Raw genomic sequence first — 27,628 nt, 5'->3', positions numbered from 1 at the left:
GCTGACCAGAGGAATGCAAAAATCATAGTTCGTTAGAAAGCACATGTTTTTTGTTAGAATTTCTTTGTCAGGATTGAGCAGTAAGTGATACATAATGAGGTAACGAGGGATTCACAACTGTGGACCTGACAGCTCTGAGGAGGAACAGTAGAGACGCTGAATCTGGAGTCTCCAGTTAGGGCTAACAACATCTCACAGCATTTAAAAGAAATACACAAGCCACACAATTGCTCATGGTAAATAGTTTATATGTTGATTTTTTTTATCTTTGCAAATACTGTATAGAAAACACATACCGTAACATTATGAAACACTTAAAGCAAATCCAAGACTTTTGGATATAGACGTAACACAGTAATCTACCATTTCATAAACATTCCTTCTTTAGGCTATTATTCCCACAAACAGCTAAGGCTTCAACTTCAACTTGAAATTCCAGCACTACAGGATTTTCTACATATTCACAGCTGGCGATTAAACACTGTTTTCGTTGCTTGTTGTTTATTCAAAATAGCTATAAACATTTATGTTGTAATATTTGGAAACAGATACATTTGTATTTACATAAGCTTATTGAATGATTTTAGAAATACAAACTGACCTGTGCCCTCTATATTCAGCTTCCTTCACAGGAAATTCATCAAGGATTGTTCTGCAAAACTGCAGTCTAATTCATAATGGTCACCTGATATGGTGATAAACTCTTGCTCCCACACAAATCGATTGACTCCTGTTGGCCGTTCAGAGGCAGCCCAAACTGAGTATCAGAGACACAAACTCATTAAATCAGCATCAAATTAAAATGAGAAACATTCCCTTTATATTCCTGTCCACACAACAGATTCGAAAACCTGCTGTTGAAATGTAAAAAAAAAATGAAACTGACAGAAAAGAGACAGGTACTGAAAATAAGAACTGAGCTTGCGGCACAAGAAACAATCATACAGCCTACAGAGGACGGGCAGCCATGGGGCCTCAGTCTCTCTGACTCTCCTCTCCTCTTCTCCTTTAAACTCTCAGCTCTGGCCACAGAGGTGGGCTCTTAACGCCCTACCTATCGCCTTCATCTAAAAAAGCAGCACAATAATAAAATTACTGGTCCCTCTCTCTGACAGACCCCAGCAACAGTGCCACGGCATGTAACACTCTCCCCCACCCCCACCCACCATATCCCCACCTCCACATCTAAACTCACTTTTTGTCCCTTTGAGGCTACTCCCTATAAAGGTTACACGTTACTTGCTCACAACGTTCCTATGACACTGTGAGAAGGTTACACAACAGCAATGTGCAGGGAGGATGATTGACTGCAGGACTTTGTTCAGGAATGATGAGACCAGCTCAGAGAGCAGAGGAAATGAGCAGATATGTGGTAGGGGACCAGCTAAGCTTTCATTTACATTTGGTCAGTTAAAGAAAAAAAATCAAATACAGGATACATGATCTGTCAGCCTGGCTGTGGGCTATATAAGAATAAAGTGATAAAATCCTTACAGACAGATACAGAAACACACATCGTCTTTAAAGCCCACACTGCTGACTGCAGACATGCGCAAACACTATGAGTCTGATGTTCTGAGACAGGAAACCAGGAAGTGATGTAAGAAAGACTGGGTCTGTTACGACCCACATCCCCTGCCAAGTCTTCACAGCTTCCTGCCAGCTGAATGTCCTCGAATATCAGTGGGTGGGGTCATTGAGGGACAACACTCCCAGAGACTCAGAGGTGGAGACAGGGGTCCAAGGTTTGACCAGGTGAAAAGACACGAGAGGGTCATTAAGAAAAGCCTTTCCTCACACAGCCAGAGCAACCAGCAGCATTGAGCAGGAGTGTAATTGTCTTAACAAAGCAGATGTCTTAATGAGGCATATCTATAAGCGCTCGACCGGCCGTGAGGACGTGGGGAGGCTGTTTACAAAAGTGGCAGAGAGAGAACGACTTCCTTTTTGTTTGGTCTGTTTATTAAAGTTGTGTTTTTTTATTTCATCTACTTTTCCCCATAACCTACCCCCATATCCTTCCTTCACCAGTTATTACTGTTCTGCTTCGATCAGTCATTATTGATTTGTGTTGGTCAGTGGGTGTTTGTCTGTGTTGGTCCAGAGAGCGCTTGGGGTCCCTGCTTCCACGGGGCAGGGCTGGGGGCTCAGCCGTCATCGGGGGTGGAGTCTTCGGGAAACTCGTCGGAGGAGCAGCTCTTGTGGATGCGCCCGTCGCTGCGCATGCTCTGGAAGGTCTTGCGGAAGGCCTCCATCATAGAGTGGGCCAGGCGCTTGGCCTCCAGCTTGCTCTCGCACTCCACCGCGTGGCAGTCCATCTGGAAGGTCAGGTCGTCGTTGATCTCGCGGTAGATCCAGGCGAAGATGTTGGGGCTGACGTTGTGGTCGGCCGTGCAGTAGGCGATGCGCGCTACCTGGTAGGTGTCCATGGCGACGGTGGCCTCGCCACGCTCGTCCAGGTGGTGCAGCCTCACCTGGAAGGGGCGGATCTCCAAGACGGCGTTGGCGGGGATGAAGGCCTCCTGGGCCGGCGCCCGGCGCTCCCACAGCCCAATCACTGCTGACTCAGTGCACCCTGAGAGGAACTGTGATCCCGCGATTGTCACCTTGCCCAGGTACGTCACCTGCGGATGACACAGAGAAGATTCCTTGATGCCACTCAGAAAAGAACCAAATTAAAGCAATACTCCCTTAAAAATTTAAAATTCACAGAGGAGCTACATCTGTAATACTGAGAATACTCATGAAATACTGCAGTGTTTAAAAAATGCAATGCAAAATGCATGGAAACACAAAATGAAAAAGGACTCATATTTTAAAGTAACTAAATCACAATTAAAGGGGAGTCTACACATATGGTTCATATCAATGTCAATACTAATTACCAGTACGTTTCTGCTATAAAACATTTTAAAATCAGTTTCTAAAGAAACATGAGATCTAACAGATCTGAAAGATCAAATAGTTGATGCCCATGCATTAGTCACAAAAATGGCAAAAAAATTGTCAAAAAAAAAGGCAAAAAAATTGTGTCAAGGGGAAGAGTGTCAGAAATCTTGAAAGCATATGCCAAACAAAGACTACATCTACAAGATGTTCCTACATTCCAAGATGATAACACCCCCATACACACTGCTAAACAGATTCAAGAGTGGATTCATGAACACCAGGGTAAGGTCAAACACCTTCCATGGCCATCACCAGACATTCTGGAACATAAAGTGAGGAGTAAATTTCCACCTTCTTCATCTCTTCTTGAGGAATGGTTCAATATCTCATTAGAAACAGTTCAAAACATGTCCCTCCAAGAAGGACTGACACTGTTCTGAAGGCACAAGGTAGCGCAAATACTTATTATTATTATTATTTTGATTATTAATAATTAATCTTCATATATTGTTGGGTGTTTCTATTTTTTGTCTACCACTTGTACATATGAATATAATGAATAAAAATAATGAAATCAGAATACACATTAAAGTAAAACAGAAGAGAATGGGGAGTATTTTGCTGAACATATGAATTTAATGAATTTTTCTGATGGAGTATCTCTTTAAGGCAGCATTGCGTGAGTGAGAGCTCACGCACAGCACAGAACCTATGACAGGCAGAGGCGCCTTGTGGTCGCTCTCAGTGGGAGGGGTCTGAAGATGTTGACAGGCTAATGCTGTATATGTTCCTATGAAGGGGAGAGAGAAACAAGGACACAAGAAGCCAAATGAAGCTGATGGCTTTTCCCCCCAGTGGCGTTTGATGCTGTAATGAAACACACACTCTCTGGCATATTAGCACTAATTCCTCAGTCTGTGTGAGAGAGGGAAAAAGGAGACATGATTGGAGATGGAGACAGAAAGACAGAATGAAAGAGACAGAAGAACAGAAAGGGAGAGGGAGCTAAACGGAGAATGCCAGAGAGAGAGAGAGGGAAAGGCTGAAAGTGTGCTCATCCACAAGGATCTGTGTGGCAGGACTGACACAAGGACTTTGTCAAACCATGCAGAGACAACTATATTATTTATAAAAAAATGATTCATTCCCAGGAAAGACTACAACACAATCACAAGCATCAATGGGAGGCAGGTCAGGCAGTTCCTTACTTGCTGAAATTCGGAGCTTGCACATTGAAACCTTACCTTACCCTAACACCTTCCTTTGACAGTTGCTTACGAGCACTGATAACCGCTCTTGGATTTGCAAATCCGCGAATGGATTTCTAGCAGGCTTGAAATTTTTCCTGACTCACATTCAGTGTCGGGTTTCACAAGCCTTTAAGGATTAAAAACAGCCAATGAAAAATAAACATTTAATGGCGTAATGTAGCAATAGGAAACAGCTGTTTTCTCTAAGCTGTTTCTGCTACAATCACAGCCAGAGGCAAGGAGGGAGTTGCAGAATAATAATGATACCAGGCAAAAGATGCAAGTGCCAAACCAAAAAATATAGTCTTGACAGAAACGGAAGATAGGGAATTTATTGAGCTGTGGCAAGAGTGTGATGGGTTATTTCATCCATCCGCAAACACATACTATGACAAACAGGGAAAATTACAAGGACCAGAAAGAACTGGCCAGGTGGACTGATAGATGCCTACAGTGAAATTCACTGCATTATAACCTTATAGGGCATTATGAGTGACCAGTGCGTCACACCATATGGACTGGAAACTGTTGCCAAGCCCTGAGGTAATGCTATACAGTATACAAACCTTATATGGTGTGACAGGGTATATGTGGGTTACTTACAGTGCACTTACTTCCAAACTGTACAAGGCCACATACTAAGCAGCTTCAGAACAGTCCCATGCAAACAGACAATTAGAATCAATGAAATTACAACCACATCACCTGCTGGTAATAAAATAAACTACTGCTTCATTGTGACTATTCATAAAATAAATGAACTAATTTACTCATTTTCTTTCTTGCCATAGTTCTTAGCTTGTCAACTTTTAAATTAGCCCTGTAATGTTTGTGTTATAAATGTGATTATGATATGATGAAATGACTCTTTGTCATGTCCATTAAGTGAACTGAATTGAAGATAAATTAACAGAAACAGAAAGAGTGAGACAACAGGGCACAAGAGAGAAAAGACAGAGTAAGAGAAAGAATGAGAGACAGCCAGACAGAAAGTGCAGGGGAGGGAGAAAAAAAGAATGTAGCCAGGCTTAGACTGCGGTATAATTGTGGCCCTGTTGCTGCTCTCTACACAGTGTGATATAAACAGTATAATAACATACAGGGAGTGTTCTAAGAAGAGCACTGGCTGTTTCTGCTTCGGGCCCACGTTTACAGGGGGCAGGCATTTAACTTTCTGGGTCATAGTTCATTACTTCAGGCTGACTGAGTGTGTGGCTGTCATAGAAACAGTGCCCCTCTCTGTGCGCACGGCCTACCCAAGGGGCCACACAGCCCCTCAGAGACCACCCCCACAAATTCACAGACACAGTCATACGCAGGGCTGTTTATGTTTGCTCGTGTGTGTGTATACAGGTGTGAATGATGTTTGGAGCTTTACACTGCCCACAGGAAGTCACAACAGCCTCTCTCAGAGGTCATCCAGAGATAGACGTTCAGACAATGCCGTGAAACTTCCACAGCAAGACACACTGTGACCTTCTCCTGCTCCTCTGAATGGGGCAAACCCATACAGAGCCACTCAGACACACCAAGACACAACAGAGACAATGAGATACCCACAGAGACAGAGACACAAAGACGCAGACCTGCTCCAGACAGATGGGAGAGGAGCCAAAAACCTCGAACTGTTCCCCGCTTTCTCTTTCTGGGTGTTCGGTACAGTCTGTGACCACAAGGTCCAAATTTGGCCACTTGAAATTTTTCCCTTTTTTTTTTCTCCTATTTTTCTCCCGAAATATATAAACTCCCTGTGCATGTTTAAAACTACTCAGGACAAATTACCAGGGAAAACAGCTTCCCTTTCAGTCGCTGCAGTTGGAAGCACGACTACCACAGAGACGCAGCCCGCAGAATGACGGCCAGAGACTGGCTTCACTTCCCAGCGGCTTCCACAGCTGTGACTGGATTTTCCTCAGGAAACAAAATTAACCACCATGAATCTGCAGCAAGCTGAAGCATGACTCTATAGGAAAAATGAAGCATGACTTTGCAAGCAAGCTGAAGCATGACTCCGCACTAAGCCAAAAGCCTGACTCTGCACCAAGCTGAAGCATGACTCCACAGTAAAACAGCATGATTGTGCACCAAACTAAAACACATAACTCATAAGAAAAGAAAAAAAGAAACATACTGTGGGAAACCACATTTCTACACCAAATCTAACAGTAGGAGAGCCATGGCAGTTTAAACCCAAGCACTGCACAACTTCGTCTTGTCTTTCTGGAGACGTCTACAAATACAGCCACGTTACACAGACATTCCACATGAAAACGACAATGATGAAAATTTACACTGGCCTCAAATATGAAGTGGGTCAGTCAAGCCAGCTGGCCTGCATCCAACTGAAACACTCCTATCAGGAATCAACTAGCCTTGGTAGTAACGAGGACACATCCACTCATGAAATTCACCGAGTGGAGGCTGTCCACTCAGTCTCAGATGCCATGGGGATGAAAGCAGCCACAAGGACTCCCTCACAAACACTCCATTACCCCTTTTCCTCAATGCCTCTCATTGATGGAATATTTTGCTGTGGGGGCTGGAATATCACACAGACTGCTGTTCTGTAAATTTGTTTGCTCTGGTCACCCAGTTCATTCATCGGCCTGGGATGAAGGGGAGAAATGTGGCGGTTGCCGTGGTGACAGACAGAGACTTCATACACTTCGGGGCAGCCTATCTGTTTGTCTGACTAGGTAAAAGCAAGCTGTGGTTATTTGTGTGTTTGTGTGATTACATGGGTGCGTGTGTATGTGTATGTGTGTGTGTGTGTGTGTGTATGTGTGCCTGCGTGCATGCGTGTGTGTGTATATGGCCTGTGGTCACCGGAAGGTGATGTCAAACACGCAACGTTAATCTATTTTGGACTTCAGCATCAGTGCACCACTGTCAACAAAAATTCAGACAGTATCACTGAAAACAGCCACCATGACCAGCAGGCTCAATATGCCTCATCTAAGACATATTTATTAACAAACAGGATAATAGGCATGGACCAATGTTATGAACTAGCACAGTCCTGGCTCTGAATTAAACAGTGATACACGGCTGTAAAAGGAAATGGCTAGCATAACCCAAGTCAGAGTGTAATGAATGAGTATAAGAAAACAAAAAAAACAAAACAAAACAAAACAAAAAACGAAATAAGCAGAAAACAGACCTTCCTATCCAAGACAGCAAAGGTGAACGTATCAGCTCTGGGGATCTCCTTGTGGGCCAGCTGTTTTTTGGGCTCCACAGTAACTACAGCCACAGTTGTGTGTTGTTCAGTTCAGTTTATTTCTATTAAAAACGATGGCACATCAGTCCAACGCCTGGCTTCATGGAAAACCAAAAGTGAATAGGTGACTCCCAAAATGCACAGTGTTGCGAGTCCCAGTGACAACAGTCAAGCATTTAAAATGGCGTAGTGCTCCCAGCAGAAACAAACAGCATTTGCAAATCACGGATATCATTATAAGCCACCAACAAATGGCCACCAATAAGACCACTTGCACACCCGTCCAGACTTCATCAAAACTAGCCATCATGTTTGCCATCTCGGATGTGTATTTTTCTCCTCATTTTCTGGTCAGCGGTTCATCTTTTCATGCTCACCTGGAAAGGGAGGCTGCCTGTAGCTGCACGGTGAAGTCGGCATGTGCGAAATAAAAACAAAACAGAAAAAGGTGCGCGTATGTATGTAGCCCAAATTCTAATACCAAGCAGTGAAACCCGGCCCTTGCGGCCTTCAGCCTATTCTGAACGGTAGGACTGGTTTTTGGCAGGATGGGAAGGAAATGCTTGCAACATCTTGCCCCTTCAAAAGATTATTTACTACAGATAAATGACTTCCCTCTTTGGGGAACCAAGGATTTTGGAATGGGACATGTACTGGACCAATCAGAGCACATTCTTTGAAATGGAGCCTTTCTGCCGGGGAAGGGGAAAGATTTACACCCCTGTGAGGGCGGACAGCCACGCCCAGCAGCCTTGTGAGGCCTAAGGTCTCCCTATGGTCCTGTTGCAGGACACCCTCGCACCAGACAGCCTTTGATCCTATGACTGCGTGCACACACACACACACACACACACACACACACACACACATGCCAGTGCTTCGTACTCACTGTCCTGGGGAGAATCTACTTAGAAAATCTGACTTCCAGAGTCCTCAGACTAATTCCACACAAAAGAATGTCTCATTTATCTTTTGTGAGGTGGCACACATCATCTCCAAGAGCGCCATTTAATCTCCTGTGTGAAAGACAAACAAATGGCTCCTCATGTAGAGATGACTGTGGCACTCAATGCAAGCAAGCTCATGCACTCTCTGCGACTTCAAGATTACACGTATTCTACAACACACGATAATTCCCTTGATGACCACACACTTACCTTATGCACAGCGCAACAATCAGACATCTACTTAATCTTGGGGGGGAAAAAAATCAACAAAAAAAACAATAAAGCTCCTGTAGACCTTCTCTTTCCCTTTTTATTAGCTCTAACAGCACCTTAAATTCGCAAAAGACTTGTAGCAGATGGCATAGCTGTGATACTTTGTGTAGAGGAGATTTAAATCATGTCTGTAGCGCAGATATTCTTTTCTTTTTTCCAATCTGTTTCCCAAATGTGCCTCCACTGCGCTGACAGCTCACCGGGCAATGTACTGTAACAGATGAGGGAAACAGCCTTTCCATAGAAACAGAAGGACAAATGAAATTACCATACACACTCCGGTGCAAAACAATGGCAACTGCAAGCTTTTGCATCCAAATTTTGGTTGGGTATCAGTTTACTGACACACACACACAGACACACACAAACAGACAGGCACACACACACATATATATATATATATATACACACACACACATACCTGTGCATGAAGACACACATTTCAGGACAGAATCACAGCATCACTCTCGCACAGCTTGTGTCTAAGAGAACTCTTGGTCCCGGCCCACAACACACCACAAACAGAGAGCAGTTTGAGCACAGTGGCCACCTCTGAGACCCCAGGCGTGTTCCTAGGAATTTATCCCCTGCTCTTGATGCAACCAGCTGCTCTTATTCTTTCCACAGTACGTCATGACATACCTCACTCATATGCACTACACAGCCTTTTGGTATCATTTACGTTGTCTTGGCGTCATTTCACGAAGAGCTGGCAGTCTCACTTCCCCAGGTTAAAGAAGCATGACCTCACCTGGGTGGAGGCGGGACTATGGTTCCTGGTGACTGGTTGAACATGTTGCCGCCGCTGTTTGAGACCTGCGCATTTATCAGTATTGTTTTTCTTAAAGGCCACATCCTTAGATTCAGACACAGGACTGTATTGTTTGGGTTGGTTCTGCCCTCCTTTATCCAGGAACTGTGTACATATTTAATTGATATTTTTCTTTGCAAGTGGGTTTTCTTTTTTAAACTGAACATTTAAACTGAACAAAACACTGGAGACCCAGCTTCAGTCTGTGTGTCTGGAACTGGCTGGCCTGAGTGGGTTGCCAGCAAATGACCCTATGAAACTGCAACCCTCTGACCCTCCAAGTGTCATCCATGCTCCACTGCCCAGCTGAGTCCCCTTTAGCTAAATATGTCCCTTAGGAAAGGTGCAATGCCTTTTACTTTTGTTTTTGTTTTCATGTCTTTCAGTTTATATTGTCCTTCATACATTCATAGACATTGACATGTGCAATATAACTGGTTAAGAACTATATGTTTCATAGGCAATCTAGCACTGGTAAGGCCAGGTATCTGGGCTGGGTATAGTCCTATAACAGATATCAGAGTCTCCATCACTGTACATTACAACAACACTCTATTTCTACAACACTACTCACTCCATGCTCCACACTACTGGTACTGGACTAATTCATATAGCTTGCTGGCTAAATACATTACATGTTTATCATTATTCTCAGAATGAAATATGCAACAGACTGTGATTTCACGCAAGGTGAGTGTGAGTCATGCCATCTAAAATTATGGGGTGCATGAGCACCCTGTGCTGGTGCCCCCTTAACTCCACACACCTGCCTCAGAGCAGCTACAGTGTACTGCCCCCCCCTCCCCTCCCACAAACCGCTCAACACTCCTCAGCCTCCACAGTGGATGTTCCTCAGGTTTTGACATGTTTGTCAGCGTCACACAGGAAGTGCCTATCATGTCTAACACACAGAATGAGAGAAAGGCTGTAGTTTAGTACACTTTAGTCACATTTCTGTAAAAATTGTTTAAGCAATACTACACATCTGTGTGGTTTTGCCAAAGAGAATTATTTGGATTTGATTTTAAAAGACAGACAGAGAGAGAGACAGAAAGATACCACACCCACAGAACTGCCTGCCTAAATTTCACAGGGAGACCACTGCTGACAGCAACATCCAGAGGTGCTCTCTGAAAACCAAGGGGCAAGGGGGCAAGGGGGCACATGGTGGAGTGGGGGCTTAAAACAGGTCTTGCAGTTGCAGGCCCAAATTATTGCCTCAGATTGGGCTTCTTCAGAATATTTACTAAATACACGAACAGCTGTTTTCAGTATCAAAGAGACAGAGATGTGCAGAGAGTGTGTCTGTCCAGCTGGTTAGATGCTTTCCCTGCTGCCGCACACTTCTATCTTTTGCTTCAGCTACATACCATCTACCAGCATACATGGTCACAGGTAGAACTGCAATGTGGCACCCAAAGCCCAGCACCCGTCTAGCACTACTGTAGAGTGCTGCTGTACCCATACCCCTGATTCTAAATCTTTCCCCCATCTCACACTCAGCCCCTTCCCCTCCTCCCCCCTCATACCCAACCCCCCAAACAGCTGAAATTTAGTTCTGCATTCCTGGGGAGGTTGTTAACATTCTTCTCTACTTGATGAATCAGTGTTGTTTGCTTGGCCTTGAACACGGTATGTGTATGGGTGTACTTGTTTTTGTCTGTGCGTGTCTGGTGAAACAGTGTACAGTACAAGCTCTGTTCACCCCAGCTGGTCTACACACCGGTCTCTTCACCTCCACCTCTACAATGGGGGCTTTCACACCCCTACATCCTTACAGGCAAGCCGGAATTCCCACCACCAGGGGGTGCTGTATACTGACAGCAATATCAAGAGCGGACAAAAAATAAACACACTTTCAGACAATAAATATTCATGGGAGATTCACGGGGTTGCCAGATCAGCTCGTTCTGCCACAGCACAGAGACCTGCCCCCTTTGAAATCAACCACCGAAAACGCCTTATGTGTGGTCAGAAATAACGATGCTTCATCTTTACTTCTGACTCAGGCAAAAAAAATTAGCAGCAGGATTATGCAAAGTGTTATAGAGGCGGAACATTAGATTTACATGTGACTTCTAATCCATTTTTTCCCTTCTCTCTCCCTTCCTCTCTGGCTGTGTCCCTTCTACACATCTGTAGCCGCCCCCCTTGCTCCCCCTCTCCCTGTGGATGGCTTTATGGTCTCCACACTGTAACAGTACAACAGTGCTTTGTTCCACATGTCTCTTACTCCACACGTTGAGTTATGTAGCACTGTGCAAACAGTGTGAGGGACAGGATAAATGTGTGGCTCTGGGACTGTGGCTAATACATGAAACCCACGTGTTCTTCATATCAAAGAGAGGAATTTCTGCGAAACCCAGGCGGTTATGGAGATTAATATGTAAGTTCAGAGCCCACAGTTAACTGGAAACGGCTGGGAGCCCAGATTCATCCAGGAACGAATATCTCTCTCTCTCTCTCGCTCTCTATCTCCCTCTCTTTCTCTCTCTCTCTCTGTTGAGCTCTGTGAATCCCCTCTCATACGCATACAGGATTAAACTGCAATGTGCCAGAATCCTAACAGAACAGAATTAGTTATAAAGATGCACCTATCTGCCAAATCTATTTAAAGCCAAGATCAGTACTGAGTATTCCACACATGTGTCATTAAACACACATGCATATGCTGAACTGGCACTAAGCCCTGACATTATCCTGAATATCCAAGAGTGTCATTATACTGTAGTATAATGTAGTACACAGAAAATTTTGAAATTTTCCTCATCTTTAGGAATAAATGTGCAATACAATTTCTCTAGACTTCTGAAACATGAAAACATATTAGTTTAATAAATCTACTACAAGATTAAAAGGTGATACTACGTCAGCATTGTAACATTTATAACAGTTGTCCATTTACACTCAGTCGTGAAGTGCTACACACTTAGAGCAAAAAGGAAAAGGGGGAATACATATTTCATAGGGTTATCTAACACGAGAGAGTTAAGAAATCCCATAGTTACAGTAAATAATGTTACTGCTGTCCATACTTCTTCCACCTACCTACACCTCTGGGCTGACCTTTTGCTTGTTTACAGGTTTTTGGGCTCAGGGGCAGTAGAAGATATCTAACATATAATACCAAAATACCAACAAAGCGTCTCTGGTGTCCCCTATCTGATGCAGCTCATTTAGCTGGTCGAGCTATAAGTAAGAAATTTAACCACATTATCAAAGAAAAATTACAGTGTTTATTCTGTTAATGCATGTTTTTCTTAATGATAAATATAATTTTCTACTATTGTCAATGTTTTATAAAGTTTGAACACCTCACGGTTTACTCTAAATTGAAGGAAAGGAAATCTATGGAGGTATTTAAAACAAAACTCTTGTAATACTTCTCAATAACTACTCTTAGCATAGTGATGCTCTTACTTGGAAGTTGCTCTGGGTAAGACCATCTGCTGAATGACAGAGTTTATATTAATGTTAATGTAAAACATTATTCATTTAGTAAGGTTTATCACCAGTCAGTCTAAATTACTGATTCCATAAAATCCAGGTACTTTGTCCCCTAATAATCTAATTCCCTAATAGTACCCAAACAGGAGAGAAGAAACTAGCTATTAATTTGTCCTGTGATGTGGCTTACTTGAAAATACTTTACACTTCAGACACTTTTCTTCAAAATTCTGTTTGCCTAATTTCAGGTCTTCTACTGATAGCAGGACAGGTATATGAAATGCTAAATGCTGTGGTATATCAATGATCACAAACTTCCTAGTTCAGTTCAGTGTGTTATGTAGCTATCATGCTGCTTGTGAATTAAAAGTATTGTCTAATGGCATATCATTGTATCTGTGAGCACAATTTGTTAGGCAGCTAGCAAGCTACATTCAGATCACAGCATTAGTCGGCAATACAATAAGCCTTTATTGTTCATAACACTATTTAGTAATTTGCAGTTTATTTTAAGTCTAAAAACTTGTAAGATGGTTGCTAAGTATTAAAAACACTGCCATGGATTACTGTTCACAATAAAGGCAGACATGCATCACAAGATTTTACATACTTTATTCTGCATGACAGTCAATGCGACTCCTGAACCGCGTTCTTGCTTGCCTCAGGTTCATAGGAGCCTAGGAACATTTGTCTTCACTTTAATACGCCCCAGGAGGTAACTAAATATTAAGACTACATTAATAATCCCAGTAATAATGCAGTATTTGTAAGACCATAATATACTATATGATCCCCTGAGAAGGCTTGCATTCTGCACTGAAAAGTTGATCAGTGAAAAGGATCCTGAAAAGGCTCAGCGGCTAAGGGCACAGAAAGTTCCAACACCGATTGACAGTCGCGTAAATTTATGCCAGCGCACAGCCCCAGCCACATGGCACCCTGCTCACTTCGGCACTCGCTGGATCGCTGCTGTGTCGCCATGGCGACGCCGTGCAGCTGAGCTCGGGTCGGGTCGTTGTGTAATCACGGAGACGCAGACCCCGGCTAGGCCATTAGAGACAAACTCCCCGTCACAGTCCCACGCTCCTCCTACCCGGGCCTCCTTGAGATTTGTTTTTTTTGGTGGCCATTATTTTATGTATTGGTTTATGAAGGAGCTGCACATTTAGGTGGCACTGCATACTACAGACGACGATCTTGTGAGGTTTTCTGCCTTACCTGCGAAACGGACAAATACTCAGTGGAGGGTGTCACTTTAAAAGCATTAACACACTTCAGTATAATTCTCTCAGTCATTCAGACTAGTTCCTTTGTTACCACAGAATTCAAGGAATTCTGTGCGCTGCGGATTATTGCAATAAAAACTAGAATTTACTTAATTACTTACCACATTAAAAAACTTCACTTTCAGTCTTTCAGACAATGGCTTTTCCCTTGTTTTTGTTTTTCTCCCAGAGTTAATGTGTTATGCTAGCTGATCCAAACCCAGCTAATTCCGCTGGCTGTAGTCTGTTAATGAGGGAAAATTAGGAATGTGGTCTCAACCACAGTGCAGGGGTTGCATGGCACTGTTTCAGTTCTGGAAGTCCACAGTGTCAGCTGCCCGTTCACTTTGCCCGTTAGCTTTGGCAGAGTGACTGTGGCTGTGGGTGTGGGGGTGGGGGTAGGGGGGGTGCACAAAAAGAGTATTAACCATTTCTCTCCATCCCCTGCTTGTCTAAACAAGCAGGAGAGCAGAGGAAATTTTTCTCATTTCTGAGAGGCAGACACGCAGCGCTGCAGCTGTGAGAGGGACTGATTTAGGTTGAATGTTGGCCGTGTGTCAGAGAGCAGAAACACACCGTTTCAGGCTGTCCTCCTTCTCCCGATAGAGCTGTTAAAGACCCGACCCTGAAGCCTTGTTCCGCAGCCCTACAAAATCCCGCTCCTTTAAAATGCAGGCCATTGAAAACGCATGAAAAACGAGAAGACAAAAAAATTCACAGCCCTCCTTTCCAGCGAGTATTCTTGGATAAATGGATGTAGCAGTATCCATGGCAACACAGACTGGCTCTCTCCCAGTTACCTTGGAAGGGAGCGTGTCTGCAAAGCGGGGAGGAGAGGTGGATTCAAACCCTCACACCCACCAAAGAAGCCCACACTTCGCCCCAACACAGAAGCCTTCCCCAGGGCATGTTAAAAATCAAACTAACAAAAGCTGCCCAATCATCAGAGATGACTATATCAGGAGGAACTGAATCAAGCAGAGTAACAATACTCACTGTGAAAGACATTACACAAGATCAAATTTGACTGATACATTTAGTGATTAATTGAGAGACTGACTGACTGACTAATTTATTGATTGATTAAAGCTCAGTTCTGCCCAGTTCTGCAGTGGAATGCATCAGTCAGGCATAATTTAAATCTTCACAACTGCTTACAATCTGATTACTAAAGCCAGATTCTCTGTTCTGTGCTGTCTACACTGTTTGCTCATATTGGTCTTAAGTTAATCAGCCATTTATCTATTTCATCAATCATGCAATCATGACAATCGATTAATCAACAATGGTTTTAATTAAGTGCACTTCCCAATGCAAGTGTTACAAAAACTGTTACACTGTGCAAAGCACAATGCTTTGTAGTCATTTTCTTATGTTTGTTATTGTACAGTATCTGAAATCATGCCTTCCATTGAATGTCAAAAAGCAACTTTCTGATCATGAAATGCATGATAAATGTCCTTTTAAAATGAAAACAAGGACAACAATTACTAACAAGAACGCATGGTCTTATGTATGTACAAAACACATGGTTTATATGTGGCCTGCAGCACCAGCAGAAAAAGCTGATACCTATTTACAAACCAGCTAAGATTTACATTTGTTTGGTTCCCCAATCCCCCAAATGAAATTTGCCACCATGATCAGCGTTGTCTTAACCTGTGGCACTCCTTGTACTCACTGAAGGCTGCAGTCTTCATCTCAGCCTGCAGTGCCATTTCATCTCAACTCTGGTCTTGAGTGGACCTGTTCTTTAGGATGGAGAAAAACTACTGGACTGAGCCCCCCACTCAAACATGGAATCCATTATTTTGATGGTTTGACAGAAAATCAAAAGTAAGTTATACCTTATTGTGATATTTGTGAGTATTAAGAGACTAGCAGCTAGTCCCAGCAGAACTTGTGTGAGACTTTCACAATGTGTTATTGTGACTTGAAGTAACCCCACATGTCAACCCCCTACCACCACCGCCACCACACCCCCCGCCCCCCACCCCACAATCCCATGAGCCTCCTGTGGTGTCATGATGTTTACCGCACTGGCACAGTGTAGCTTCCTGGAAGAGATGCTACAATAACACGCCATATTTACCCTGCTATTTTTACTCCTTGGCGCTGTTTATTTTACTTATAACTGAAACAGACGCATAGAGTAGACTCTGACTCGGGCTCGGACCATGATCAACACCAAGTAACATCAAACAAATAACAAACACACGCACAGGAACACATGCCAGTGCACACCAATGACACACTCCAGGGCTCCAGGGGGTTCAGGCCTCACTCCACATGTCTGTGTAGGATTGAGGGGTTTCAGCAGCAGGGTAAAACTAGTGCATGCTGTACCCCTAACCACTGGATGGTATTGCTTAGGTCAACACTTTCCATCATATTGGACAATATTAGAGTGGGTAGTACTGATTGCCAGTATCAGAGGGAGCAGTACTGGCAGAGAGCAGTATCACATCGGACAGTCTAAGAAACAGAAGTATTGATTGGTAACAGTTAGGGAAGCATTAGTCAAAGTTGAATGCTACTGGGCAGCAGGGTCTGCATGTACAGAACCTGTAACTGGCATTGGTGCTGTGGTCAGGCATGAGCAGCGATAGAGAGGAAAACATAACGGACCAACTCATAGCACGTTCCCTAATACTACCTAAACCATATCACATCAAGGCCACTCCAGAGACCCCGACACCCCTTCAACCAGCCCTCACAAGGACACAGTGACCTTGGGCCTGGTTCCAGTGGTACCTTGTAGCCTGTGTGGGCCCGGTTCTTCACCAGCGGCGTGGTGGAGCAGAGTTCAATGGCCTCCGGCTCATGGAATATCACCGTCGGCAGGGGCTCCTTCTTCAGGGTCAGAACGGTGAGTTTGGTCTTCAGCATTGTCTGGAAGTGCTGAAACAGAAAGATGTAACATCAGTGCCGTGATTCAAAAGCACCGTAAAGGGACTTTTCTTAGTTCAAGCAACGCCTCACACCCTGGCAGATACCATATGGTTACCGCTCCCATCTCAGCACCCCGAAACCTGACAGATAATCATATCCTCAAGAGTGGGAGTGCTGTCACTACGGTTGAGTATGCGCTCTGACTGCCATACCAACGAGCCTGGTTCTTTGGCGTCGCGGTCAAAGTCGCATGTTTGGTACCCTGTAGACCCAGGTTTGAGGCCGGGTGGGGTGACTGCTCTCACCCTTTGCTACAGTGGGACTGTCCTGCCTCTGACCCCTAGTGAAATGTCCAGTCATGACTGGCACCTTTGATTATGACCATTAGCCACTGTACATGTAATTTCCATGTTTAAACTGAAATGAACATTTTGGAGAAAGGTACAAGCGCTATTAATAATTGCAAGCCCATGTCTCTTTGATGAAACCTTAAGCTCTAGGAATAAAATGTGGTTAATGTGCCCCATTGATGCAGACAGACAGACTGAGCCTAATGCAATACCCTTCAGATGAGGATAAAAAAAAAAACTTTTTGCTTGACAACCAGCAATAAAGTATCAATAGCACTTAACACCAAACACTACAGTACAAAAGTGGGTGGACCTACTATGCCAATCTAAACTTCACTACCAACTAATAACCTAATGGTAACTAGCTGACTCACACGATCTGTGTAGCATCTTCCCACACACACTGGCACGAGCTCTAGAAGTATGCGCTCAGTGGCAGCATGCAAATCGCAAAATTATTTCAGTGACTTTTGAGAATGAATTCAACATCTTACATGTTTTCAGTGACACATAAAACAATTGGAAGCCCACTGGTTTCACAAAATGAGAACAAGATCTGGTCAACGGGATGAAAACTCTTTCATCTGCACTTGCTCATTTTTTAGGCGCACTAAAACTTGATTGCAACTAGACTTCATAATGTCTCTTACTGTTGAACAAAATCAACCAAATTAATCTGGACGTAACACTGAACTGAATTAAACTCACACAATGACCAAACTGAACTTTTCAGTAAGCTCTTGACCAGTGCAGTGAAGCAACTGGTTGCATTCAGAATGACTTTGCTTCAATTTAATTGTTGCATTTAGTTTTGAAAATGCCCTTTGTGGAGGGTTTTAATGGAAAATAAGAGCTGTTCTCTGAAAGAATACAGTGGCTCTCTTTGTAGTTAGCACTTTAAATTTTTTGTGTCTCTCCAATCATGGTTGTTTTCTCAGTGCTTATTCATAATCACTGAATTTGGTTATTATCAATTTTAAGAAATACTCAGTGACTCCAACTCCAACATTTTCAGTTAGTTGAATAAGTATACAGTATGACAAAATGCAAATGAATTTGGCATTCTGATGATGGTATGAAGTTGTACAAGATAAACCGAGAGGTAAGTTGAGTTATACTGTCAAACACATACAAGGACTCAACTTCCAGCTCAACATCTGCGTCCCCCAAAATCTCCTAGCACACGGTCTGCCTACAAATGGAGTACAGCCAAGGTAGGAGGTACCATCACAGGGCAAGCACAACAAACCCTGCACCATAAGGATCTCTTCATCTACGTTTTTTAAAGCATGTTCATAAATTAGTTTCCACAACATAATAAAACAAGGAATAATGCAAAACATGGAATCAGCCTTCTACCAAATGGAATCTGGCTATTTTAAGTGGAAAAAGGGTCTCTATATTAGGGAGCCAATATACATTCGTACTCGACTATACTGTTTATATATGTATACTTCACCTAAAACATTTATTACACCCACTGCGTCTAATTTGATTTTTCAATTACACAGCAGTTACACGGTAGGCACTATGTGTGTTTTGACAGCTGTTTTATGATGGAAGTACATAAGAAGTGCTGCGCTTTACTCCTGGAGTCTTTCTGGTAAGGATGCACATTTGGTGATCTCGTTATCTCAGGTTTTTTTTTTTTTTTTGGGTCTCTGTTCCGTCAGAGAGAGCTCACATTGACCCTGCGCCCGCCGGTCTGTACATGTGGCTCTGCTCAGTGTTGCGAAACAGATTCCAGTTGGGAACGGCGAGGCCCTCAGACTAGTGTCCTGTTTTGACTGAGTTTCACACGAAGAGCTCCTCCAGCTGCGCTGCACATTTCTCCCGCAGGATGCCTCTCGCCATGTCATGACCTCCGGCGTCACAGACACCCTCAGCATAGACCGGGGGGCCCCGGGGGGGGGGGGGCAGTGATGGATGGGGCTTGGGTTGGCGGCGGTGTCTCGCAGGTAGGACAGAGACACGCCTACTTTGAACCCAACTTCACAAGCACGGCCGCCGGCAGAGAATGCCCACATCTGAACCGTGAGCCCTGGGGCGTGGCCCATGGTCAGCCTCTCCCACACTTTCCTTGTCTTGCACAAGACACTCAGTGTAAAGGGAGACGAGGATCTTCAAAGCAGAGGAGCATGGGTAATAAAACCTAAGACACATGTGTGTAAACGCTCCGTGACCTCGGCTTCCTGATGGAGGTCGACATTCCTGCGGTCGGCAGGAGAAAGTCTCCCGCCAGTAGGGGCGGATCATGGAGGCACTGCCGCGCTGGAATTCTATTCATAATATTTTCTCTGGGCTTTTTTTTTTTATTCCTTGGACAAAGATTCTTATCAGGTTACTTGTATTATTGATTCTATTTATGACTTATCCTCTTTAAGGGGTGATTTTCTCTGAAACGGATGGGGGTGTTACACTGTGGCGAAAACCCCAGCACTGACACTGCAGATTTAAGCTGTCCAGCCCAGACTCCACAGCTCAGTCTGAGACAAAAACAAAAAGAAAGAGAGAGACCAGTTTCCATGAAAGAGACAGACCTTTCTCTGTGAAAAGGAGTGTCAAGGAGAGACTCTTCACTGAGAGGAAGAGACCTTTCTCATAAAAGGGGGAGAGCCTATTCCCCAAACAGGAGGAGAGACTATTCCCCTGAGAAGGTGAGAGACCACTCTCCACAGAGCAGGACAGATCATTTTTGCAAGAGGGGAAGAGGTTATTATCCCCTGAGACGCTACTATCCACAGTAGGGGAGAAACCATTCTGAAATGAGGAAGAAACAATTTTCCAGAGAAAGAGGAAAACACAATACTTCAGGAAGCGAGACAGTCATATTCTCTCACACATACATGCACAAAATCACTTCTTTTTTCACTTCTCTTCCAGAGAATCTGACTGCTCCCAATCAGTTTCAATATACAGTGGGTCAGCAGAGACAGTGAGTACTTTAACTCTTTCACTTCACCACAGTTACCACAGCATCAAAGCCCTTTAGTGCCACCATCAAATTTCTCAGTTCTGTTCAATATTGAAGTTCTGTTCAATATTTGCATGTGTGTTTTGCGTGTGAGAGTGAGTATGTTTGTGTAACTGTCTTAAGCTGAAGTGGTGATGTGTCTAACAGTTCACAGATGTTAACTTACAGAAACAGTTGCAGCCATTGGGGGGGGGGGGGGGGGTGCACATTCCTTTAGGAAGTGATTCTCAGTACCCTCATATCTCTTAGAGTTGACCCTGAAGCTCATCAAAGACAGGATCAAAAAAATCAAAAAACATACCTAGTCTTGAACACACATGTAGGTACACAGACAAATATGCATACACACACACGCACACACGCACACACACACGCACTCCGGGTCAGGAGGATGTGCAGTGGAGATCAAGGGGAGAGTAAAGCAGACTAACAGATATCAGAGTGTCAGTGTCTCTGAGTGGCTGTGTAAAGCAGTACCAGAGCACCTATAAATGCTCTCAAATCGGCCAATCCCAGCTTTGGCAAAAGTGAAAACCATAAAGGCAACATTCAACTCAATTTCAAGGACCCATTCTTACTAAATCTGTAGCAACAGTCATAAAGCTACAGCTGGTATGTCTTTGGACTGGTACGATATCACAGGAAGGCCAAACACACCCCTGTAAAACAGTCTGGTCCAGACCAGAAACCCCCTGACATCAGGGACAGCAGTATTATAAACCTATCATACTCAGTCTGTCAGCTTCTCTTATGGTATTTTTGAGAAAGTTTACAACTGGAAACTGGGCTTTTCATGAGCGTCCATGAAGACTAATTCAAGAGACCCGTGGGTTGTCAACAGCTCTGATTGGTGGAGAATTCTGTAGGAGGTAGGCAGATCCACCACCAAACCTCAGAGCAAGGGTGGCACTTCCAGGCAATGCTGGTGCCAAATTTCACAGGGTTCCCACGCAAATCAGATTTATATTTTCAAGACATGTATGAATGAGAGCTCATCAAGCATATTCTTCACTGAAACTGTCAAATTCCTGCGACACTGAGCTACTTTGAAGACATAACTATGGGAGAACATACTGCAAAAACACACTGGCTACTTTCAAAAATATTTTTTGTGTCACCACAGACGAATGCAGATGGTCTTAGCAGTGAATACCAGTCAGTCAACAACCGTTCATGTTGGGCTTATGCATCAAGCCAGCAAACAAACCAATTTGTTCACACTATCAGCCTTGCAACATTGCTAGAAATCAGGTAAGCAGTAAAGTTGGATGTATGCATGCAGTAGAGGAAAAAAGTGAGTTTTAACTTATTTCGGCAATTTTTCATGACTTTTCAGGATGAGAATGATTTCAAGCACTTTCACTGATTATTAAGGACTAGGGGGACTCTGTACTTGCCTTCTCACACTGCCACTTGCCTTCTTACAAACAAAATCAGCCTCTCAAACGCATCTACAAGAACACCCTGACTCACTACCAAACATAAACATTCATTCATCCAACGCAACCAACAGGAACTGGGGTCGGCAGTCCTGGGAGAACTGAAAAGCCGTGGATTGGGTGTTGGGGAGCGGACGTTAACAGTTAGAGCTAATGAGAGCGCAGCACAGTTGGGAGGCAGTGGTGCTGTGGGAACAGTGATGAAGAGTCACGGATTTTGGCTGAGAAGCACAAATGGCTGCACAAATGCAGGAACTGGACCAGCTCCAGAGGTTCCAGGTCAAACACATAACAGTCTGAAGAGACACTGCTTCAAGTCCACACTGAAAAAACTCAAATACCCCCTATCATAAAACCCCTCCCTCTTCTATAATGCAGACTCCTCCCCTCTTACACAAACTTCCTAATTCCTTTGTCCTTTTGGGTGTCTCACTACTGAACATGGACATGCTCATTGTGCTGGTTACTATCCAGGCTGAAGTGATAGCAACAACATCTTGGGTTTCAAAAAGTAATCTAAGCTGCTGTCCCCATTGGGAGCATCATCCCTGTTCACAGATAAATCTGAAGAAGGGGCATCAACAGGGGGTAAATAATATTCATGTATAGTAACTCAAATATCTACTCCTCCAGCAGTTAAAACATGTTACTTGTGTAGGCTGACATCAGGGAGTGATACAGTATTACAATGTTAAATTAAACACATTTTTAACCTTTTCTGGTTAAAAAATGAAAAATGTTAAATCTTCATATTTCAGACTTCGATCTTAAAAGCACTGCACAGCCCAAATTCAGTTTGTTCAGAAATGGTGGAATTTTAATCCAGAAAATATGAGAGCCACATTTATTCACATTCCTGTAAATGTATTTTGTAAAATCTCCTCTGGTATGGATTGCAACAAGACACTTCCTGTAGTGTTTTATGAGGTTGTGGTGCTTGTGGCACTGTCTCCACCTCTCTTCTGCACTTTCCTATTCCATGACGTCTACGTGGAGGTCAGCGACCTTGCCATAACAGCCTACTGCAATCCGTTCCACCAGCTCCAAGTCAAAGCTTAAATTTTAACCATTCCTGTGCCAGACACATACAGTGCCTCTCAAGTAAATGACTTCACAACCATTACCACAAATGCAAGCTCTTCATCTGGAAATTATTTCTATGCAATAATGAATTAAATGCAAACAGACGTTGCCTCAAACATGCCGTGATACAGCTGGAACTCAAACACTGTCATAAATGTGAATCAGCTGCAATGAATAACCCTGTTTAATGTACACTGCCAGCATATTTCCATAAGTGTGCTGGCATTGCTTTGATGTGAATGGGGCTATACCCAATGTTGGCATTTTGCTGCCATTTTGTTTCCAGTAATTTTATGCCAAATTTACAGAAATTTTCTCCAGTAGCAAAGGTGGAAAAATGCTGCCACTCATTCAGCATGGTAAACAGCAGAATTTTCACATCTTGTGCACTGACACATGACTACCAAATATCACATACACCAGTAGTGTTAGCATTTTACAGAGCTGTATGGTATGCACTGTGTTTTTGTTTATGGTTTCACCATACTCTGAATGTAAATCTTGCTGGTGGCTTCCAGTTATTTCCACTTTTTAGACTCCATTCTTCTTACTCATCGTCTTACAAGGCACATAATGTGATGTGTCACTTCTACATTACTGCAATCCTGCAGCTTTACGCTGGTGCAATATTAAAAGGAAATGCCAGTGTTTTCAACATTAGTCTGTGGTGTGAGCAACCGCCACCATTTTGCCAAAATCACCCACCTTGGTTCAATTTCAGTCTTTGCTTAGAAATTCCACCCTACCAGGGCAGAAATCTGGTTTGTGGGACCCACCCCAAAATTCTTAGAGCCAAAATGATTCTGGTGTCAAAGCACAACCACAATCAGAAGAATCCATTTGTGGTCTCAGCCCTGTGTGTTTGACACTGACTCTTGCTCACGTGTGGATGATGGTTTCCTTCTTTGTGTAACGTTTTGTGTTGTTTTGCTGGATGCCCTTTGTGCTTGACCTCTGGAGTTGCTCTGGATAAGAGCCTCTACTTAATTTCAACAATGTAAATGTATTCTTAGATGCAGAAATCTTTCTTGGACATCACTCCAGTGCTAAGTGCTAAGTGACAAAATGTAAATGTTAATGTACATGTAACCCAAACTATCCCTCTCTGTGAATCTGAAGCCCTAAACCTCACCAACATACACTTGCCTAGACACAGCAATCTGGCGCGATTCTGTTTGACTTTCTTTCAACACAGAGACCAGCACCATGACATGCTCTCCAAGATTTTGGGAATATGGGGGAGTGCAGTGAAAGAGTGAGAAATGCAAAAGGACATGTGGTCACAGGGGAAGGATGTGACTGTGGTTATATTGTGAAATCTGTTAAAACTGTTGACGAATTCAAAAAACAGGGAACAAAACACTAGAAAGTGCTCTGTGTGCAGGTTTTAATAAAGAGGTTTGAAGGGATGTGAAGACATTTGCATCCTTTCCTTCCTCAATGCGGTTTACTTCCGGTTAACAAAAGAATTCCCTCAGTCTAAAAAAAATAAACAAATGTAGAACCCGCAATGCCGTATGTGCAACCGATTGAACATGATGGCAGAAACATCTGGACAAATACATCCCAAAAAAAGCACACAATCTATTAAGTCAAGAGTCATGTCATGTCTTGGGACACTGGGAGGTGGGACCTTCACTATTACTGAGATGTCTGAATGAAACAGAGTCAGCAAGAGTGCTGGAGAGGAAAAAATGTGGTCAATAAGCCATGGCCTTTATGGGATGGACTGTCCTTCAATATGGAGAAAGCTTCTGCATGAACACAACATCAAAAGCCTCCTTGACAGGACACAAAGACTTTTTGGACACGATGGACGTGGCACACTCCATAAGGCATTCCCTTATGGCACAGCACTCGACTATTGTTGTGTAGCTTCCAGCTCAGTTTGACACCATCTCTCTGTTTGGGATTTCAACCTCCAGCCTTCTGGTTCAAAGTGAAGTTCCCTCAGCCCTCTCCCAGTTAAAGACCAGGCACCCTGTGGTCAGGTCATATGACACAGAGCACTGACAGGCAATGAAATGGAAGAGTTGTATAGTTATTTGATTAATGATGTTCTACAAAAATCGCTCAATTTTTACAGCTAGTTTTGCAAGGATCAATGCCAGGCCATTGAATCTTGTCACTAACTAAACACACTGCATTCATTCAAAACTCAAGAACCTAAGTCCAGTCAGGACACAAAACAAGTAGTCTTAGTTGGTAGAACCTAAATCTGGACTAGCAGAGGGTTCAGCAGAACGAAATAAGTAATTTCCTGTGGCACTATATGATGTCATTTCCGGGAGCTGGAGCAGAACTCTACTGACTGAGGAACCTTTTCTCTTTTTTCATAAGTTTGCTTTAGGTGGGAAATGTGTGTTTTATGAGGTCAGAAATGTCCATTTGCTTCTTCTCATGACTTGTGGTTTGATGTAGGAGCAGCGGATGTCTGTGGTTGGCCTGCAACTGAGGCCACCAAGTACACAGTTTGGATTTAGGAGAATGTCAAGAATGACTGCCTCGGAGCAAAGGTTTCATACAATTCTTCAAGAAAAGGGATAGAGTCAGGAAAAGGAAAGGATTTTTAACCATTCAATTATTTGTATTTATCATTGTCTGAGATGTTTATGGATGCATGGCATATTCCTGAAAATTTTAAACCAATCCATGTATTTGGTCTTACTCATGTCAAACTAAAACAACAGTCAACAGTCAAACAACACTTAACATAAATGATCTGTGGAGGAAGAAAAATGAGTGTGTTTCATAGGATGTCCATGTGTTTGTCTTTTTCTTGTTATATTTAGTCTAGCTTTTTTTGAGCTGTGGTAAATTAACGGTGTACACTATTTTTGTTTTTAAAGTATCTAAATTTCACAGTTTCAGCCTAAAAATGTGTGGATAATATCACTTCAGATACTATTCCAAAGTTTACTACGCGATTCAATCTCCCCTTGGCCTCGCCAGGCGCGAGAGAGATTGTGCAAGTTCATTTGGCAAGCCGTCTCGCGCCATCTGGAGAACATTACGGGAGAAAAGACGTGCAGCCAGCTAACCCCGCGCCCCCAGAGAGCAAAATACGTGTCATTAACTATTTTTTTTCTCTTACAAACAGGTCAAAAACCTAGATTAATTACTGAACTTTGAGTGATTAATAAAATCACGGTTAGTGATGGTATATCACAACAAAAAGGTGGCAGGCGAAGGAGCAAGCCTCAAAAGTATGCTGCATTCTTGTAACAGAAAACAGCTTGTAAACAGATGTGCCTTTAAGTTTTTGTAAATACACACTGGAAAAGATCCTCCAGGCCCGGTATGGCAACTTCATCACACAACAGGCGTTCTTCCCGACGCTATTTCATAAATTTGAAATACATCCAGTTAATACAGTGTAACGGACAATACACTGCAACCTTTGCTTGCATAACATGCTGTATGTGTGCCCTACGAAACTCGCTAGAGATGATGGACAACAGCAGCAGATTTGACTCGAGAAAATGACCATTGCACCGACCATAAACTGCGTGCCGTGCATACTGCCCATTACAGCGACCCGCATACTGTACCTCACTAGTCATGAGTCTATAATAACATAATACCCAGTTACATAAAAACCCCTGGCAAAGGTATCCGCAGAACCTATAAATTCTGCTAGTGCATAAAGGTATCCATACTGAAACCATCTTAAAAATGCACCATGGAATTTCATAGCACAGATCATCTCTTTCGGAAAAAATAACCAAACCTACGCACAGAAACAGAACGTTGCGACTCTTACCTGCAAACGCTCTGTCGCGGGCTGCCACATATTAACACAATCGCAGGTTTCTGTCAATTTTACAGCTGGATCTTTGCTGATGTGTAGTCCAGCTCACATCTGCTTGCTCACGAGGCTAGCGTCCTCTTCCCTGCAATCTGGAGCAATCTGAAGAAAACAGACAGTGAATTCCAATGGTGCGCGAGGACGGAGCTCCGCCTGCGAAAACATGACCCCCCTCCTTTAAGTCAGTTCTAGGTTTTACCTGCAGAGGGCGATAAGTAGCAAGGATTCACAAGAAAAGGCAAAATTGAATTTGTGTTGCAGACCAAGAAAAAAATAAATCGACAAATAAATGCGGTGATATTTAATGGACATGCTACTATTAAAAATTTAAGAAAAAATATATGATTCTTCTATATGTTGTTAGGTCAACAATATGGTGTTCTGGTTTAGGAGCTAAATTAGTAAGAAGAAGGTGTGTTTCACACTCAAGCAGGGTAGTTAACCTGAGTGGCGTCTGCAGTCTGGCTGTATGGGGGATAATATGGCAAATGCACTATATGTAAGTTGGGTGAAGGGTTTTGCTAAGCAAATACCTAACACAAGGGCAGCCAACCTGACTCAGAGCAGGAGCCAGAATGTACCAGTATCATTGTCAAAGGACCACACTAAAAATGTGTACAAAATGTTAAAACCCATTGCATTTATTTTACTTAAAAATGTCAAATGTTTTTGTCATCCTTGCATGTGTTCAGCTGTATATGATGACTTTTGACATGAGGGGGAAGTAATGGAATGGTTAGTCTTCCAAAAATTCATTGCAGTTCCACTGGATTTATGCTTCTGGTGAGAACATAGGTAACCTGAACACTCCTTGCTCGTTAGAGCACCTTCATGTTTTTTATGCTGTAACAGAATTTTGTATGTTTCACAGGACCCAACAATAACAATGATAATCATAGCATTAATTCTATTTGTAATCAATGTTTTTTTTTTCCACGTACTCACTTGAACCACAGACAAAGTGGTATTTGGTATTTATT

General features: G+C 43.1%; 1 protein-coding gene across 1 annotated transcript; it reads right to left on the bottom strand.

Annotated features, from left to right (window-relative positions):
* Nucleotides 1-384: 384 nt before the first annotated feature.
* Nucleotides 385-26,810, bottom strand: pid1 (phosphotyrosine interaction domain containing 1). The gene is made up of 3 exons (XM_036536868.1): nt 26,604-26,810; nt 16,857-17,003; nt 385-2,624 (listed from the first exon to the last, which is right to left on the bottom strand). The coding sequence occupies exons 1-3, from the start codon at nt 26,631-26,633 to the stop codon at nt 2,148-2,150; spliced, it is 654 nt and encodes a 217-aa protein (XP_036392761.1). The 5' UTR covers nt 26,634-26,810; the 3' UTR covers nt 385-2,147.
* Nucleotides 26,811-27,628: the final 818 nt, after the last annotated feature.

The sequence above is a fragment of the Megalops cyprinoides genome, chromosome 9 (assembly GCF_013368585.1).
Source record: "Megalops cyprinoides isolate fMegCyp1 chromosome 9, fMegCyp1.pri, whole genome shotgun sequence".
NCBI lineage: Eukaryota > Metazoa > Chordata > Actinopteri > Elopiformes > Megalopidae > Megalops > Megalops cyprinoides.
This window is presented reverse-complemented; position numbering and strand designations above follow the sequence as displayed.